Here is a 20,832-nt window from a genome sequence, read left to right on the forward strand (position 1 = left end):
CATCTTAGCGATGTACAACAAACGATTCTCAGACAAATCAAGAAGACCTCTTCCTCACCATACATAAAATCTTTAATCAATTTTACGTTTATTTAATTTTAAAATATAAATAATTTGAAATCAATACATGTATCAAGATATTTTTGAACAAATCTGTCCATTTTTTAAAAAGAAATACACATAGTCTTTATTTTTAAATCACGGTGCTAAATTAAAAGAATAATTAATTGGATTGGCATGTTTTAAGTTAAACGACTAAACTGTTGTTTCAAAATTGGGCATAATAAGTACATGTTTGATATGATTGTGGTTTACACTTTTACATGAGTGCTTATAAATATAATTCATTTTACGGAAACATAATACCCCAACCTAAGAACGATTAGTCTAGAGGACCGATTCCATCATAAACCTAACTAAAGTCATAACTCATCAATATCATGTATGAACCAACTCGACATAAAAAAAAAAATTATGATAAGAGAAATCAAATCTAAAACCTTAAAAAAAAACACATTCCTAAGTCTTAAACTTACACTATCACACCTACTCTTGAAGTATATATACAACTCACTCTGGGTCATCATCACATAATCAATATAAATGATATACTCCAATAAATACAAAAATCATACAAATAAAAAAAGATTATGTGAGATAATTGAGTAACATATTTAATTTGAAATGTCCCCTACCCACGTCAGCAAAGCAACCCTTCACCATTCTCTCTCAGTCTGAATTCTTTTTCATTCATTCAGCTATGCTTTTATACGTCCCATCACCAATCTCTCTTTCTCTCTCTCTCTCTTACAAAATTCTCATTTTTTTCTTCCTTTTTTTCTTTCTCACTCTCAAAACCCCTAAACGCTCCCTCCTTCACACCAAAACCAGAAAAAGAAACCCTTTCCCCGTGAAACACAAAACCACTCTCATTCACAACAACAAAACTCTACCATTTCACACCACAAGCAACAAAAAAAACCACAAAGCTTATAAATTAAATACCCTAATTTAATACACCTTCTACATATTCTCCACCATCATGGATCCATCATCTGAGGGAGCAGGAGCCCCCTCAGAACAACTTCCATCGTCAACAACTTCTCCTCCGATTGTCGTACAACCGGAGGGATCTTCACCAGCACCACCACCAGCACCACCAAGCCGTTACGAATCACAAAAACGTCGAGATTGGAACACTTTCTTACAATACCTACAAAACCACAAGCCACCATTGACACTTGTACGATGCAGTGGAGCACACGTGATCGAGTTTTTAAAATATCTTGATCAATTTGGGAAGACTAAAGTTCATGTATCCGGGTGTCCGTATTTTGGACACCCGAATCCACCTGCTCCCTGCGCCTGTCCTTTAAAACAGGCGTGGGGGAGTTTGGACGCGTTGATCGGAAGACTCAGAGCGGCCTACGAAGAAAACGGAGGCCGTCCTGAGTCTAATCCGTTCGGTGCGAAAGCTGTGAGAATTTACTTGAGGGAAGTAAGGGAAGGACAAGCTAAAGCTAGAGGGATTCCTTATGAGAAGAAGAAGAGGAAGAGACCTGCAGTGACAGTTGCAGCTGTGAGTAGTAGTGGTGGTGGGAATGATGATGGTGGTGGTGGTGACGGTGGTGCAGGTGATAACACTGTTGGTGGTAGTAGTGGTGCTACAACTTCTACAACTGAATTTAGTACTGCCACCACTACCACAGTATAGTAATTTTAATTTTTATTATATTTATTTTCCTCATTTTTTATTTTATTTTATGTTTTTAGTTTTAATTCTAAGGAAATTAAATGTGATTAAAGGTTATTATTATTAAGTTACATATTTATTATTATTATTATTTATATTATTATGCCTATTTTTCATCAACAAAATTTAGGTGTATATATATTATTATTGTTTGATTCTGTATGTCTCTTAGCTCAATTCTCATGATCATTCTTTGTATCAGATATATCTTGAGCAAGCTGGCATTTAGTAAGATTCTTAATAATTATTCCCTATTAATTTTCTTTAGATGCTATTGGTTTTTCATTTAATATCTTTGCTTCTATTTTGTTTTGGTTTTGTTATGAAGAGGGAGTGAATGTTAATTATTGAATTTTGAATACCTCAATGCACCATGGTGAATCTATATATATTATTATATGATATATATGATATGAATCATTATTAATATTGTTATTATTGTTGGAACTTGTTGTAAGAATGAGCTTACTGTCAGAATAAAAAACTCCTAGAGCATTTTTCATGTTCATTTTTTTTAATTTCATATTCTTTGTTTTTCTTGCTGGTTTTGGGTTTATTGTTAGGGTGGAAGGGTGAGTTCATATACTTAATTTTTTTTAAATTAAAATATATTATAACACTCTTATCTAAGCATAAGGAGTAAGCTAAAGAATTGTTTAATTTGTATACATTAATTTTTATGAGATGTAAACATTCTATTCTCATTATGTAATTAATTAGCAAGCATATCATTACTCCTCTTCTTTCATAGTGACATTTCATATTAATTTTGTCTTCACATAGTGAAGCTCCCTTGGTGTGAACTTTGATGTATATCAATTAATTTGTTGAAATTTGAACAATGGAAAGTAATATCACAATGATATGTCTTTATCTATGATTGTCATTCTTGCAAAACAGTGTATCTAGACTAGGGTATAATGACCCTTCCATAATTATGATTATGATCATAATTATTTTTAAAAGATAGGTAATCATAGTTAATTATTCCCCTTCCTCTCATCTATGTCTTAGTGGTGATGCTGCTAATAAAAGAATGGTAGGAACACAAAACAAGTCAATAGAAGAAGATCTAACTCTTCAAATTCAGCACTATTCATATGGTCCCCAAAGCATTTTCTGAATCTGCTGGCCTCAATCTATAAGCAATGATAAAAACACACGTGCACTAGTTTATCATTTCTCAAAACTTTTTATTTTCCACATCTGTTTCAGGTGCCCTTTTCTTACATCTTTGTTCTAAGATGTTGTTTTTGTTCTATGATTTTGTTTTTTGAGTTTTTCAAATTTGGCTTATTTTCTTATTTGTCTTTGGCTTAGTTAGGTTTTGACATTTTTCAAACTCAACTTAACATTACATATAAACAAATGTTAATGGTTAATTCGTTTAGCCGATTAGATATCATATTATAAACCTAACTATTACATAATATGTCATCATCTCACTCTGATCAATGGACTACAAATTTGAGAACAAGTTTAATTTATATTTAGGTTCACGGTGTAAACAGCAAGTCACGATGACCTATCACAATTTTAACAAAAACTACATCTTAAGGTGTTAACAAAATCCTGATATCATCGTGATTTTGTTAAACTCAATGCTGGTATAAATTTACACTTAATTTAACTCTAGTAGTATTCACCACCATTCATTCTCTCTCCTATGATACCTATAATTGACATATCTTTCCGTGACAACAACACCTACTAAAAGATAAGTAGCCTACAAGCATCAAAGAAAAATAAAGTGATGCCTTGTGATTGCTACTCATATTTTATTTGGGTAATCACCACCTAAGTGTGAAAAGGATTAACAACCAACCGTAGCTCTTATTACATTCTATATTTTTGTATTAATCATTTGTATTATTATAACTAGGATACAATTATGTTCTATTTGTTATTATAGCAAAGACCCACCAGTTCCCTCCAAAACAAAACCAAATTTCACAAATTTCAATTGAGAATATTTTTGGACCCATATTTCCACTAAAATCATGCATGATTCATCTATCTACTCATGATAATGTACCGAAATTATTTCTTTGTATTGCTTTCTTGTTTGGTACTTCTTTTTCTGGCATTATTTTTCAACTTCTCTCTCTATAAAAGAAATATTCATATTTAACAAGAACTTTCGCTTTCTGGCCTTTTCTAGATCCACATAATTTCGTATGGGGAACTTTATTTTCTCACTTTATTTTTTGTTTTTTCTTTATTATGTGCGGTGGCCACTTTAACCATTTCGATCACTAGAGAAGTCAAAAAGGAAAAATATATTTTATATATCCCTCCAAAAACAAATTAATGAAAAATAATGATTACATTCAATTACTTCTATTTTTTTACGTTAATATTCTTGTTTGCATGTCAACGTTGTTGTATATGATGACATAAATACATACATCATATACAACCTTAACATACGAGAATGGATCCTCTTATCTATAACTTTTTGGGTAAAATAAAGTTATCCTCCGTGCAGAACTGTAAAGACTAATTATATTGAGGTACTGACATCTATTTAAGGGATTGACATCTTTCAATAAATGTTATTTCACACGCACCAGTCATGAATCAAAACCTGAACCAAATGGTAAAGGGGCTCAAATATCTACCATTTGTGCATCCTCTTAAGTACAATTTACATATGAGAGTTAAATGTGATCTCTCAGCATTCATCAAGAGAGAGAAACGCATGAAAATTTTGATAAAATGAATTTGAATGGTGATAGATCATATTTTACCTTTTCATGTGTAACTTGCATGAGCTAATTAATCCCTTTCCTCCTCACGTATCTAATTTATTTATTCACAATTCATATATTCAGAGATCCCACATTTACGTAATAACAATATAGGTAGTTGTTCGAACAAGATCGATCTACCAGTAAAAACGAGTTACATGCGAATTTACATGTAACATTTACCTGCGGAATTTAACAGGGAAACTATCTGCAGGAAATTACCCTAGGATTTTAAAGCACAAAAAAATTACCCACAAAAGTATTAACTGACAATTATATTCTTAGAAAAATCTGCAAGTAATGAATTTTCTACAAAATTTACACCAAAAATATGAAGTGTCCATGTTTTACCGTCATTAATATATTAAATTCAAAATCCATGTTCCATTTTTTTACCTATTATGTGGCATTCCAGTTTTACCGTCATTAATATATGGTACGACGAAATATGAAGTATCCTAAGTTTGGTATTTTTGTTTTTAAGCCTTTATTATTATATTTATGTATTGAGATACTGTTGCGTGGGACACGGAATTCTGAACAGAAATAAGTGCCAATGAGCAATATCACAAGGTTGATAAGGGGAAGAGAATCCTAGTTAAGTTCTGAGATTTTTCCTCATTTGTCGTCACATAAAATGGGAGTAGCAATTTGTGCATTGGTTATTGCACATTATACTTCATTTATGAGAGGAGTGAAGAGAGAGGTTTTCTGGTGGTGGGTAGGGGTGGGAATAGTTTTTTAGATTTAGGAGGGGACGTGGGGTTGATTTTTTGCCTTATTCTTAATGCACCTGCTTCTTGTGATTCTCCTAGACAAACACCAATTTGAATAGTGTCGTTATTAGCATTATGCTTTGGACAAAGAATATATATGTACTTGAGCTTTAATAGTATTTTAGATTTAAACCAAGACAATTGTGCATTGGTATATAAAAAGCCGATTATGTTCTCTAAACACAACTCATCATATGGTAAAAATTGTAGGAATATCAAATATATGTTGCGGGGTTGAAGTCACGATTCTTTATTTTTTTTATATTTTATGTGTGTAAATTTCGTCGTTAAGTTGTTCATTAGAATAAAGAAAATAACGATTATTGTTGTCACAATGTCATTCTGACATTATTATAGTGACTATCATTCTCTAGTTGTCTCACTCTAATCGCAAACCAGTATACACTTTGAATAACTTTTGGTGTTTTTGTTATCTTCACTTCAACCGCGCCATCCTTTGGATGAATGATGCCTAGGCCGATGCAATTTTTTTTTTTTGAAAACTCGGTATCCAGCTTAAGAGCAGACTAATCCGAAGGGTCAAATTCCACCGTCCACTTGTAGGGGGCCTATTTAAAGCTAGAGCATAGTTCATTATGAACTTTGTCAATCGAAATTGGCACAAGTGAAAATCAACCATGAGATAAGCATACTCTAAGGTTCCAAGTCAACTGTTAGATCCTCAAATGGGTTATGGTGCAATAATTTATAATTGTAAGTGGTGCCTAAAGAAAAGAAAAAATAAATTTTTTTTGTTTGTGAGTCTAAAGTGAAGGTTTTAGTGGTTTTACCCTTGAGTCGACCTTGCTGATACCCTGATCAGCATAATAATTGGGTGCCCCACTTTGAGACTAGCCATCTAATTAAATGTGTTTTGCTGCTTCATTCCAACAACAATAAAAACATGTTAGTTTTTTCCCCATGTTTTTTATTTTATTTAAACGGTCTTGTTAACGAGTGTCACGAGACACTCTTTAAGGATCCTAAATAAATTTGGTGAAAATTTCTCCGTTAAGGATAAAGTGATAAATAGAAGTGCATTTCAGTTACACCATTAAAGTTAAATGTTTAGAAGAGTCTCAACATCTTGAAACAAGACCATAACAAGAGGTATGTATATTAAATGTGCATTTAATCCAGCCTTTTTTTTTTTGCTTTCGCACCGGTTTCCGATCCACCAAATACGATCGATTAATCTAGCTCGTGTGTAGAGGCATGCACACTGACCAAGCGTTGTTCCCCCTGAGAATCGAACCCAATATTCTTCGGGTACGTCCTTGAAAGAAACTTCTTGTCACTGGAGTCCAAAAAACTTTGTTATTTTCGCTTCTTTTTACAACCTTGAGAAATTCTAATGTCTAATTATTTGTGGACCAATACAAAAAGTCAAAATTACACCCAAGTTCTCCAGCCAGCCGACACTCATAGTCATATCATAAAATTCAGATTATATTTGTACTAATACATTACACAACACCTAAATTGAATACTATAGTACTCCTAAAGTAATTGAAATTTGATGAAATTTATACATAGCTTTAGCCATAGCAAAAAGGAGGTCCAACCCATCCCACATGCCATTGTCTACAGTCACATAAATAAACGTAGAAAACAGTAACACTGTAGGGTATAGTGACCCAAACATACAACATTTTGAACCATATATTTTACGTCCACATTTTAAACAAAACGGTGCACTTGTTCATACAATTAATAGTAGTAGTACAAAAATGGATGGAGTGTGACTTGTAAATTTGGAAAAGTTTTCTAGCTGAAAAAGGGCCCCTACAATATAGTACTACACTAAACTTTTGAATTGTGTAATTGATTTTTTTGAAACTTGGGAAGAATCATCAATCATTAAATCTCAACATATTTTTTTTGCAATTGGTCAGTGAGATAATGTGGTGGCCTCATTAGATTTTGCTCTTTTTTGCATATTTTGTGACAGTAATTTTTTGGATATATCTTTTGCGTGCAAAACTATGTCTGCATATACTTGGACCCTGCCTTTGTCTCTCTAAGGTTAAGGTTTTTTCCCCTTTCTATGGTCCATTATTTGAATGAGTATGGTATAGAGAAATATTTTGCACGGTGAGAGTGATATTGAGCTGAAATAAAATATATAGTAGTGTATATATAGTGACGTTGAAACCATTAAGGGGACAAAGAAGTGAGAAAGCTTGTAAGGGATCAAGAAATCAGAGGACCAAATCCAATAATTGAAAGTGTGGAAAAAGTGTCCCCTGCTATTAAGAGTGGGGTTAATCGTGTAGATGTAGAGTGGTTTTACTTGAACAATGATACTTTAAAATGAGTGTCACATTTGAAGAAGAAAAAAAAATATCCTAAAATAAATGGGATTTCCTATTTTCAATATAATATTAATTATATTTTCTTTTGTCAAAAAATGTAAGTATCCAAATTTTAATTAATATTATGTGCATAACATTCAAGTCATTATATTTTTATTTTTTTTACAAAGTCATTATATTAAATAAATTTTTCCTTGTATAAAATTATCAAATTATAAAATTTTATTTTTTCGTCCTCATTAAAAAAATGGAATGTAGCGTACCTATTACCTACTAGAGTTTACACTCTCTCTCTCTCTCTCTCTTCTCTCACATTTCTATTAGTATCTCATCCAGTTTTATCACACATTCAACATGTCGTTCTTATCTCTGCTGCACTTATTTTATTCTCGTGTTGCCTCTTCAACAACCAACATTCTTTTCTATAATACAACATCGTTGATTTTACAGTTAATCGATAAAAATCTACCTTTAACTTGAGTGATACTTACATATCAAATAAAACACTTAAGACTTTTCGCCCTTTTAACCACTCATCTTAAAATTCATTATTTACATTTACTTCTATTTCTTTGTCATTTTGTATAGACCCGAAATATTTAAAATGTATAACATGTGGTATGATATGTTATCCAACTTTCACCTCTAAGATAGAAATATTCTGTCTTTTGCTAAAATTGCATTCCATTTGTTATATCTTGTTTCTACTCATGCGGAAGTTATACACTTCTAAGGCTTGTCTCAAAGTCTCTAACTTCTTATTTAATTCCTCCCTCGACTCTCCAACCATGACTACATCTTCTCGAAAAAAAAAACATACATCACAATGCTAACTCTTGGACGTGTTCTGTAAGTACATCCCAAAGTAAAGTAAAATTATAAGAACTTAGAGTTAACTCTAGGTGTAATTCTATTATTATGAAAAAATTGCTGATGATCCTATCGTGTGACCTCACATCAGTCGAAACCCTCTCATATACATATCCAATAATCCAAAATAAAATTTGAAATAACTAAAACCAAAAACTTAATTAACTCACTTTAATTTCATGTATTACTCAAATTTTTGAATGTTTTATTTATGAGACACTCGAAATATGAATGTAGGTGGTATTGTTATTGTACTTGTACTGGCTAGAATGTATCATCAGAGAATGACAACTAAATTGATTATTTACAACTATAACGTATGTCACGGGTCGTTATTATTGTAGGACTTTTTAAAGAATCCGATGGTTCCTTCAAAGAAAAAAAGAATCTGATGGTGTCATCCTATAAAATAATTTGCTTATTCGTACAGAAAAAACAAAAGGGAAGTTGATTTATACGTTTCCTCTCAATCCATTATCCAATTATACTTAATGAAATAATTCTATTTTATTTTATCAAAGATATGATATATTTATTTACTCAATAAGTTTTTTAAAAGATGCTCTTCAATTATGGAATATGAATGAAGTACTAATACCATTATTAGTTTATGATACAATACTCTGTAATACATATCACCGTTAGTTATCTATATCTTAGTTTGCCGTAAATTTTTGTTGTTTTTCTTGCTTTGTCTTATACAACAATCAAATTTTCCTTTGTTTTCCTGTTAATTATTTTATCAACGATTAAATGCTTCATAGTAGTCAAATTTCAAGCATACCAAGTACTACAATCATTATCTAACATGCATAAATAAATAAGTCTTGAATTATAAACAAGTCTTTTTTTTGTCAACTAGCTTAATGACTAAATCTCATATTTTAAATGTGAAGAAGTGAGGTGTCTGATGTTCGAACCCGTCCGTACATATAATATGTAATATTCATACCAACTGAGTTAAACTCACGGGGATAAACAAGTTTATTTTTTATTATTGGGTAAATAAATCTCATTATATTTGATTTATTTAATATTGTAATTTATTTGTACATACTGTAAGAACTATTTAGGTTATAGATCATGTACTTGAGCTAGATCTTATCTAAACTCTTTGTAGTATAACATTGTACATATACGACGTTGCGAATTATGGTTAATGTATATAAACTAAAAAGTTAATAAGGTTTTTGTCCCTATAAATATATACTCTCTCCGTCCCTATATATAAGACCCTTTTGCCAAAATCACGGGAATTAAGATAATAGATATTTGTATTAAAGTTGTTTGTAATCACTATTGTTTTTACAATTTTATCCTTTAAGAAAGAATGTTAGTTTATGTTTTCAACATGTTATTTATTGTTGATTGAAAAAAAAGATGTATAATAAATATGAGCATGTATGTAAAGAAATAATTAATGTAGTTGAAAATAACAAAAGAGTCTTATAAAAAGGGACAAAAAAAATTCTCAAAAGGGTCTTATAATTAGGGACGGAGGGAGTAACATTTTCTATTTAGTCATTCTAATTTTTTTTTAAACACAATAGTCTTCTAAATGTTTTCCATCGGCAAATTAATCATTGTTGATATGAACAATACATACTGTATGCAAGGTCCGAGGTTCAAACTCCGGTAAAAAAAAAAAAAAAAACCGTTGCAAATGAGGCACTATATAGAGGGAATAAAACTGAAAGATAATATTTTTAGAATGATCAAAACTTATATTAAAATAAATTTTTAATCCTTATAAATACACAATTTTTTATTTGTAGTTCTCTATAAAGAGACACATTTGACTTATTTTAAGAGCGATGATTAAACTTACTGATGGAAAATATTTGGAGGATCATTGTTTAACGAAAAATGTTGACTAAAAATAAAAAATGGAAAATTTATATGGACTAAAATTGAGGAGTTTAAGAATTCTCCTACTAATTGATAATTTATTGAGATTCATGGTAGAATTTCTTGAAATTTAGGAAAATCAATTTATTCTTTCGTCCCGTAATATCTATTGCATTTGACTATTTCACAAACTATGCATATTATGAAGAAAAAAAATGATAAATGAAAGAGAGAAAACAATAATTTTAATCAATTGCTCATATTAATTATTGGTGTATTTTCATTATCATAAATGCTAAGTAAAGAATTATAACTTAAGGGTGATGCATATAACATTAACTATAGAGTATAATTGAAAAAAGCAATTAAAGCTATATTGGTAACTAAAATAACAATTTTTTTTAGAGAATATTTTCTTAAATGTGATAAATTTTTTGAGACATGGAGTAAGAAATTTAGGGATAAATTTTTGGGACTTTAACTCCAACATTTGTTGTCGGTCCAAATATTTGGTAGTAGTAAGCAAAGTTAGGTGGAATTTGAGAACCATGTAAATGATATTTGTTGCACTTTGTATTTTACCCTCAAGGAAAATCATAATGGCAATTGCAAATTGCAAGCAGAGTTAAAACGATAGTATAAAGTTTGATTGATCATATAGGTATAAACGATGTATCTATATGTTCATAAATTCTCCTCCTCTAATTTAGATTTAGATACCGAACAATGTTCATGTATTCTCATGTTACGACCAAATGGTGTTATCAATGTTTTAAAATGATCATTAGAATTATAAAATGTTAATCATGTTTATCTATCTATTCGGATATGCTATAAAATGCATGCGTGACATTGCTCACTTAGTTTTAAATGCATCTTTAATATTATAAACTTAATGAGAGACTAATCCTTACAAAGATTGGTATCTTGGTCCTACTGGGATTACAACAAAGATGGCTCACAAATACTATATGATCATGTTAATATGGGAATATTAAAGCCAAAAATAAAAGAAAATGAACAATAGAAGCAAAAAAGTGTGACTTAAGTAACCAAAAAAATATTTTTGATTTAAGGAAAATGTTTTGGGTATATAGTTTAGGTGAGGGGTACCAAACAGAATTTTCGAGATGTAAACAACATAATTGAAAGAAACGAGAATGCTAAGAAATGTTGGAAGTCAGGCTCAATTTAAGCGTATAGTATCTGCAGCTTCAAACATAAACAAATTGTGGCTAGATGTATTGTAATAACAAGCCTTGTTATCATGTAAAATACGTACTTGTAATGTGTATAGGTGAGTTCATGCTGAATCTGCAAATTTTGAAAGTGGGAGTAGACATGGCAACGGGCAGATCGGGGGCGGGTTTAAGCATCCCCGTCCCCGCCCCCGCATCCATGCACCCACCCCCGCCCCCGTCCCCGTCCCCAAACCATATCAAGGGTAAAAATTGGACACCCAATCCCGCCCTCAATGGGGACGGGTCTCTCGGTCCCACCCCATCCGCGAAAACTCAATTTTTTATAAAATATTAAAAAAATACATATTTTTTTCATTTTTTCATAACAACAAAAAACAATAACTATATTAATAATTAAATATCTAATAGATTTTTTTCAAAAGAGCAAAATAATTATAATAAATATGTTTCTAGAGAGCAATAATATATTAAAATGAGTTGGTACTTATGGAAATAAGATTATAAAATTTTAATAAAGTAAATTTAAAAAATCGGATACGAGGCGGGGTGGGTGTAAGCATCCCCTGCCCCCCTACTAAAAATTTAAATTTCTCCCACACCCGCACCTGCTTAAATTTGGGGCGGGGACGACCGAGTCTGGCGGGGGCGGGTTTTGTTGCCATGTCTAGGTGGGATTGAAAAATTTAAAGAATATTATCAGTCAATTTAACTCCTTCATCAAAATAATTTTTTAAGTTTGATTTTATTTTTGTGCAATATTCATTATTATTTTTGGAATGTTAACGTAAAAAAAAAAAGTAGAAGATTTCACAAAACTCATAATTGTATAACCAACCTGATCGTGACCCAATCTTTAAGATGATGATAATAAATGAAAAAAGGTAAAAAAAATCGTCGACAGCAGGATTCGAACCTGCGCAGGCAAAGCCCAACAGATTTCGAGTCTGTCTCCTTAACCACTCGGACATATCGACGGCTTGTTGTTTAGTCTCCGCTTATTGTCTTATTTAAAAGTCTTAATATGTTTTTTGTCAAATTGCATTAGGTAAACCATATGTTATGAGATATTTAAATATTTTCGTCTCCATTTTACCATAAATGAATTTTGTGAAGACATTTTTTCTCTTTTCCATTATTTGAAATCTTTATTTTATGTTTTTGAAAATTATCAAATTAATGATCACTTCCAAGTTCATATTTATATATTAAAATATAGTCTTTTTAAAATTGATTGGCTCTTTTATTTTCACTTGGATATGTATATGTTGGAACAATAGAGTGTTCCAACAGTATCCTTAAACCTTGATAATGAATGTGCCCATTTTCTTTTTCCCTGGAGAAATGATTTTGCAACATTTTGCACTTACTTTCTTATCAAACAGCAGCAGCTGACATTTTTCAGTGGCATAGGTATCTAATTTTGTTTTCCTTCTTATGAAACAACTCAATGTTTGTGGCTAAAGCCAGCCCTTTCTTTTGAATCTTTCATAGTCTTTCCCATTTAATATTTACACCCTTTTATTTCCATGTGAGGGAGGTTCTTACAACTGAAACTGGGTAATAAGCAAAATATAGAATTGCACTTACAATTACTAACATCATGAAAATACATTATTATACACAACAGTGTTGAACTGCAAAGCACTACTAACTCATACTCATGACAAGTTATATTTGCAGTTTCAAGGGATTATTGCATGAGAACATCAAGAAACTAATTGAGTCACACGCAGCGTTGGAGCTTCTAGACTTCACCTAGAAAGTTCATCTGGCTCATCCATGAGGCGACGGTTGACCTTATTTTCTCCCATGTTGGCATCACTCTTTCCATAACACAAAATGAATGCTTAGCCTTTGCTTCCACTTCTCGAATAGTACTAACTCTAATATACGAAGCTTGGGTGCAACTTTTGGGTGCATCCGTGCCTTGATAAGCCTTACAGATATAGGTTAAGAAGTTTTCATAATCCTGAAAAAAAACAAATTTGCAAATTCATGTGAGTTCCACAACATAATGTTGTGAAAATTTCAAGCACCAAAATAAGTTGTTTGTTTAGGCAGATAGTGAATTGCAAGACTAACCTCGTAGAGTGGTTCTCCATCCACAACTACCCATGGAACGTACTTGTGAGGAGGCTGTAGAGCATTTGTTTCATCTGCATACTTTAGCTCCAACTGCATCAAGATAGTAATTGCTGCTTGTGAGATAAAAAAGTTCAGCCAAACAATGGTATGACTCAAACGCACATCTGTCATAAACTCATATCTTTATTTACCATCACAATACATATAAAGAACCTTTTTCAAGTATATCATGAAGAAAGATCCAAGTTAATTAAGAAGCAATGAATTGGTAGATCTGTAGTATACTTTTGTTGTGGTTGCAGCAAAGAAGCGCTTATCACCAATATTATACTACTTCAGAATTCCGTTGTAAATCAAAAATAGAGGAACCTCTGCTATAGCAGGTTTTGAAATTGGTTTAAATGCTTCTTTTGATATATGCCTGATTAGCAGTAGACAAGGATATCACAAAGCTAGATAAAAGCATTGCCACTATCACTAGATTAACCATCACAATTTTGCTTGAGATGGCAATTGTTCCTGAATAAACATCAACAATGATATATAGACTCAGCCCATCGATAACATATTGCAAGTTAGGGATATGGAATATATCGAAAAAGGGATTTTGCCAAATTATCATGAAGAGATATAACTGTTCAGAAACTATATTAAATTCACAGTTCTGTTATCGCAAAGAAGCCACGAGTCATATTACACTGATTCATGTCCTGTAAAAAGCAAAGTTATGACTAATTTCTTGAGGTAATTGTTGGATTGGCGTAGGTAAAAACAATTTTTCATTAGTTATTTTATTTTGTTGACTGAAAGAAAATCAAGCAGTAGATGAGCACAAAACAAATGCCTGATTAAAGCATTGTCCTTAGCACCAAACACGATCCAAGTGAGGATTGTATCCAACAGACTCTCCAACACACTATTTTCAACCACTTTTTATCATTGGGTGAAATTCAAAGTTGGGTCTGCTCCCTAATCGGTAAGACCTAAATGGTTTTCACTCTTGAGACTTAAAGAGAGTGTGTTGCTAGTGTCACTTCAATCCGATTTCACATGATAAAACCAGTAACAGCTAGTTGGCACTTGGCATAAGTACTGAGTTTTCAATTATACATTCTTCGTGCGATTAGTGTAAATAAAGAATAAAGAAGGCTCCACCATTCTAGTTACTTAAGTTCTATAAGATAGTTTCATTTAGCAGTGTTAGTAAAACTAAAAGGTTCATACAAAAAATTATAGAATGACAGAAAATGGGAATGTACACAATACTATTATCTCAATGAGAGCACGGTATTTCAAGGAGAACAAAATAAAATACGAACCTCGTTTCCACGTTCACTACGATAACAATCATTAACAAGTTTTGAATCCAGACCCAGTTTCTCAAAACAAGATTCCCACTCTGTGCGCTTACCCTGATACGCCAGATCCTCAACACAATAGATGAAAGAGAAATGCTTTTCCTGCAAAAAGGAAAAAGTCATATAAATAAAATACCTATACGGCTATAATAATGAGATACGTTATAATGAACCAAACGAAAAATCTGATTAAGAAATATCTGCAACATTAAAAAGGCTTAATTGTTACTTTGGTCTCGTTTTTATCATGTTCACGAAAATTGAATGAACAATGACCTATTCAATAATCAATTTAATTAAGCGTTAATGGCATAACATTTATCATATGAGTGCTTATGTATAAGCTTTAACAAAAGATAAAATAAAGTCAAATAGTTTTCATATAAGGTATAAGTTATCCTGATATGAAAATAAGCTGAAATCAGCTTATGGATATGTCATAAGCTTTGTCAAACAATCTCAGAAGTACATGTGTCAGTAGGTAAACTCAAATAAGTCAATCCACACAATTCATAAGTCTATAATTACCATGGAAATAATAAATTACCAAGCAGCTGCTCTTGTTTAATTTTTTCAACTAATTGGGGCTTGGGAGTGTGTTCTCAAGTTCGATTCTCCGGTACCATACAGAGCTTAATTCTGGCTTTAAATGGCGCCCCACAAGTGGACGGTGGGATTGGACCCCTCAGATTGGTCGGTCTTTGGGCCAGATACCGACTTTTCAAAAAACAATTTTTTTTTTTACTAATTATCATAGTAGTCCTCATTCTAATTAAAGAAAATTCCCTTCAAATAATTGAGAAAACGGGGGATGGGTAGCTCACTTTAGTTGACAACGGAGAAAATACTAACATAACAATTAACATACTAACATGTTAAAAAAGTACAAAAAGAAAGAAAGATGAATGTTAATTTCGGGTTAATCTATTTCATAGTTTTCACTATTGCTGGTAATCCAGTGTCACATACGTTGTCCGTATTTTGATATTCAGATAACACAATTCAACTGTTAAAGGGGCAAAGAAATTGTTACCAGTTGAGGCCAGATATCAATAGCACAAGCTTCAACAGTGTTCAACAAACACTCATATGGACCATGCTGCACAAGTCACATGCATCATCAAACTTAAATTAGTTAATTAATTACTTAATAAGATCAAATATACAAAAATTAAGAACAGGGGAAATTGAAGTGTGTACCTGGCAATCAAAGGTGGAATTACCTCTGAGTTTAGCATTACCCCATGGAACAAGTTTAAGGTCAACTATTGAGAGAAGATCATGTTTGAAGATTTTAGGTAGGTAATTAACAATGAAATTGGCACTGTAAGGACACAAACTTTCATAGTATAATTCTAAGGAAACTTTGCTGTGAGATTGAGAAGGAGAGAATAAGGAAAAGAAAGAGATGAATAAGATCAGAGAAAGAGAAAAAGTGTTTGAAGAAGAAGAAACCATGGCTGAACAGTGAACTGAATCTCAAAGTAGTTGAGAAGAATCAGAAAAGAAACTATATTTTGCATACGTGGTACGAGTAGGACCCAACATTAAACACCTGTACACCATTTTTCTTCTTTTTGGTGTTTTTTTATCATTTTCTCAAGGTAATCTGTGTTTTTTATTTTGTTTACACAAACCAATGAAATATTTAAATTTTGTAAGACACTTGTAAATAGATCCTTAAATTATAAATATTTAAAATAATTTTTAAGGTTTAGTAAGTTTTTGGATTAATAAAAGACTTAATTGCACTTTTGGTCATCTATCTTTTCAAAAGTTGCGATTTTAGCCCTCTAACTAATTAAAATACAAAACAATCCACTATGTATTGGATCTTTGGCAATTTTGGCCGCCAAAGTGGAAAGATAGGGGGCCAAAACTGCCAAAGATCCAATGCATCGGGGTTGTTTTGTATTTTAACTAGTTAGGGGGCCAAAATCGCAACTTTTGGAAAGATAAGGGGCCAAAAGTACAATTAAGCCTTAATAAAAATATATTTAAGGATAAATTATCCCTCAAAACAAAGTTTTTGATTCTTAAAAATATAATAACGTATTTAATTTATATGCACTGTCAGTCTAAAGCTATTTTACACGTTCATCCAATCATTTGTCGCCACATTGTTTATTGTGTTTAAAAACACATGACTTGTCAAGAACATTAAATGATGTAGCAACATATAATTGGACAAATGTGTAAAATAACTTATTGAAATTAAAATCTTTCGTTTATATCCCTTACAAACATCGTGTAAATACAGTATACGCAACAATGCATCATGTATCTAACTGAGAAATGGCCAAAATACTGAATTTCACTTACAAACATCATACACTATACACAGCAGTGTTTAACTGAGAAAGTACTACTACATCACGACAAGTTTTATTTGCAGTTTTCTATAGATTATTACAAGAGAGCGTCAACAAACTTATTCTATGTTACACACAACATTGGTACATCTAAACTGCACCTACAAAGTTCATCCATGAGGTAATGGTTGACCTTATTGTTTCCAATGTTGGCATCACTCTTTCCTTAGCACAGAATGAATGCTTAGTCTTCGCTTCCACTTCTCGAACAGTACTAAGAAATGATGGTTCGGTGCAAATTTGTGGTGCATCGGTGCCTTGGTAAGCCTTACAGACATAGCTTAAGAAGTTTGTATAATCCTGTAACAAAAGAAATTTGCAAATTCATGAGTTTCAGGACATATGTAATGTGATCCATTATATAATATACACCATATATATGTAAAATCAATCATAATTGTCATATTATTTATTAGAGGTAAAGCGTTGCGAAAATCTCAAGCACTGAAATAAGGCGTATGTTTAGCTAGATACTGAATTGCAAGACTTACATCGTAGAGTGGTTCTCCATCCACAACTACCCACGGGACATACGTGTGAGGAGGCTGTAGAGCATTTGTTTGAGCTGCATACTTTAGATCCAACTGCATCAAGATGATAACCGTTAGTTACTTGTGAGAGAGAAAAAAATTCAGCCAAACAATGGTATATAGACTCAAAAGCTCATCTGTCATATCGTATCTTTATTTAATCATCAAGACAAAGAGTTAACATTCTGCAAGTATGGCAAAATCTATAGTATCTTTTTGTAGGTAAACTCAAATCTATAGAAATGATGCTTCGGTGCAAAAAGGGACTTTTCAAGATTATCATGAAGAGATACACATTTAAAGAAGCAATTAATTTGCAGTTCTATAGTATCTTTTTGTAGAAGTTGCCGCAAAGAAGCACTTTTATCACCAATATAAAACTGTTTCAGAATTCCATAGGAAATCAAAACCAGAGGAAGTTCTCCTATAACAGGTTTAATTTAGAATTGGTTTAAATGGTACTCCCTCTAGTTACATTTATAAGCAAAAAACAACTTTTTAGGTTCATTGAATAATTAACGTATCTAGCCTATATATAGACTGGAAGTCACAAACTCAGCGCATTGATCATTACATTAGTCATTTTATTTTGTTTAGTAGAAGAAAAACAAGAACTCGATGAGTACAGACAAATGCCAGAGCAAAGCATTGTTACTGGCTTCAAGTGAGTAGTGTAAGCAACATAATCTCTGACACACTATTGTCAACAGACTTTTTATCATTGGGTGAAATTCAATGTTGGGTCCACTCCCTCCCTATTTGGTGAGACCTGCCTACATGGATTTTACTCGAAAATAAAAGTATGTTAGGACTTAAAGAGAATGTGTTGACAGTGTTACTTCAATCCAAGTTTCATATCATCACATGAAAGAACCAGTAACAGCCAGTTGACATAAGTGAGATTCAATTATACATTCTTGTTGGTGGAATTAGTTTAATTAATCAAGAAAGCTCCGCTACTTCTGCACCGGTACGATCATTCAAACATTCTAGTTCTCAAGTTCAATAAGTAGGTTTCATTTAGTGGTGTTAGTAAAACTTCAATGTTCGTACAAAAAATTATAGAAGAGAAGTTATTCAAAAGAATTCACAACACCCAAATACATTTCAGAATGGCAGAAAATGGCATTGTACACACTACTACTATCTCGGCGAGAGCATGGTATTTCAAAGACAAAAACTAAATTAGGGAAGAAAAAAACCTCTTTTCCATGCTCACTATGATAACAATGATCGACAAGTGATGAATCCAGACCCAGTTTCTCATAACAAGATTCCCATTCTGAGTGCTTCCCCTGATACGAAAAATCCTCAACACAATGGATGAAAGGAAAATGTTCGCTCTGCAGAAAGGCAAGAATCGTATAAATGAACTTCTCATAACAATGAAATAAACACAAATCATTGTTATAACAAACTGAAAGAAAGACCAGTTTATGAAATATCTGAAACATTTAAATATGACCATTTAATTACCAATTAGTTTGCATGCAAGACAAAAACAGACACATAAAGAGACAAAGAACATAACTCCAAAGTCATTTCCAATATTAACTGGCCTTGAATGGATTATGAATTATACTATACACAACTTAATTAAGTGCTAATAGCATACACGCTTACCATATAAATACTTATGTATAGTATATTTCTTTAACAAAGGAAAAATAAAGTCAAACCAGCTTCATATTCTCTATAACTTGTTTGCATAAGCTATCCTGCAAAGCTTATGGAAATAAGTTGAAATTAAAATATGGACATGTCATAAGTTGTTTCCATGAGCTCCACCAAACAATCTCACATGTGCTTATGACAGTAGGTAAATTCAAATCAGTCAATCCAAACAAGTCATAAGTTTATTTATAGTTACCATGAAAATTATGAATTACCAACCAGCTGCTTTATTTTTTCAACTATTAATACTAATTATCATAGTTTATTTTAGAGAGAAATTATATCAATATTCAATAACAGTAGCACTAACTACCATTTTACAACTATCCCCTATCGAATTTGAATTTTGTCGCTTAAGATTACAAAGTCAAACTCTTGTCACAAAGCCGAAATCTCATACATACTAACTATAACAGTAATTTTCATCATAACAAAGAAAATTCCCTTCAAATAATTGACTAATTGAGAAAACAATACAGAAAACAAATGCATGTTAATTACCAGTTGAGGCCAGATATCAATAGCGCATGCTTCAACCCTGTCCAGCAAGCACTCATCTGGACCATGCTGCAATTCTCATCAATCACCAAACCCAAATTAATTAATTAATTAAATCATATATAATATACTACTCCGCTCTCAAATATAAACAAACAAAAAAAAATCAAACAAAGTTGATGTATTGGTTAAAAACTTGAACCAATACACTATTTTGTTTGACTTTTTTCTTTCTTATATTCGAGAGAGTGTGTGTGTGTGTGTATATATATAAGAGAAGAGAGGAAATTACCTGGCAAACAATGGTGGAGTTACCTCTGAGTTTTGCGTTACCCCAAGGAACAAGTTTAAGGTCAACGATTGAGGTAAGGTCGTGTTGGAATATTTGAGGTAGGTAATTGACTATGAAATTGGCACAGTAAGGACACAAGCTTTCATAGTACAATTCTAAAGAAACTTTGTTGTGAGATTGAGAAGGAGAGAAAAAGGAAAAGAAAGAAAGGAATAAGATTAGAGAAAGAGATAAAGTGTTGGAAGAAACCATGGCTGAATAGTGAATCTCGAAGGTTTGAGTTGAGGTAGAATTCGAGAACTATAATTAAGAAACTAGAATTTTGCATGTCAAGTGGGACCCAACGTATGGCTTGAGACAAAGAAAGCAGGAGTGAAAATATATACGTGTCAATGAATTTGGTCCATAATTAAGGGTGTATTCAATTCAAGATATTTTGTGACAAAATCAATATGATAATAGATGGATGATGTGAAATGAAATGAAGAATGGAATATTATCTATTTTTT

General features: G+C 32.0%; 3 protein-coding genes and 1 non-coding gene across 4 annotated transcripts; 1 reads left to right on the top strand and 3 right to left on the bottom strand.

Moving 5' to 3' along the window:
- The first annotated feature begins 696 nt into the window (after window positions 1-696).
- LOC11409774 (protein LIGHT-DEPENDENT SHORT HYPOCOTYLS 6) lies at window positions 697-1,826 on the top strand. The gene has a single exon (XM_003599294.4). It carries the CDS (start codon window positions 1,043-1,045, stop codon window positions 1,712-1,714), a length of 672 nt encoding a protein of 223 aa, XP_003599342.1. The 5' UTR covers window positions 697-1,042; the 3' UTR covers window positions 1,715-1,826.
- A 10,580-nt stretch (window positions 1,827-12,406) lies between these two features.
- On the bottom strand, window positions 12,407-12,488 carry TRNAS-CGA (transfer RNA serine (anticodon CGA)). Its single transcript has one exon. It is a non-coding gene; the product is annotated as a tRNA-Ser (tRNA).
- Window positions 12,489-12,967: 479 nt separating this feature from the next.
- On the bottom strand, window positions 12,968-16,473 carry LOC11405234 (gamma-interferon-responsive lysosomal thiol protein). The gene is made up of 5 exons (XM_003599290.4): window positions 16,158-16,473; window positions 15,991-16,056; window positions 14,919-15,059; window positions 13,597-13,689; window positions 12,968-13,483 (listed from the first exon to the last, which is right to left on the bottom strand). The coding sequence occupies exons 1-5, from the start codon at window positions 16,413-16,415 to the stop codon at window positions 13,259-13,261; spliced, it is 783 nt and encodes a 260-aa protein (XP_003599338.1). The 5' UTR covers window positions 16,416-16,473; the 3' UTR covers window positions 12,968-13,258.
- A 744-nt stretch (window positions 16,474-17,217) lies between these two features.
- On the bottom strand, window positions 17,218-20,619 carry LOC11405233 (gamma-interferon-responsive lysosomal thiol protein). Its single transcript, XM_003599289.4, has 5 exons — window positions 20,324-20,619; window positions 20,035-20,100; window positions 19,062-19,202; window positions 17,821-17,913; window positions 17,218-17,629 (listed from the first exon to the last, which is right to left on the bottom strand). The coding sequence occupies exons 1-5, from the start codon at window positions 20,573-20,575 to the stop codon at window positions 17,420-17,422; spliced, it is 762 nt and encodes a 253-aa protein (XP_003599337.1). The 5' UTR covers window positions 20,576-20,619; the 3' UTR covers window positions 17,218-17,419.
- Between the last annotated feature and the right edge of the window lie 213 nt (window positions 20,620-20,832).

This window comes from Medicago truncatula, chromosome 3 (assembly GCF_003473485.1).
Source record: "Medicago truncatula cultivar Jemalong A17 chromosome 3, MtrunA17r5.0-ANR, whole genome shotgun sequence".
Lineage (NCBI taxonomy): Eukaryota > Viridiplantae > Streptophyta > Magnoliopsida > Fabales > Fabaceae > Medicago > Medicago truncatula.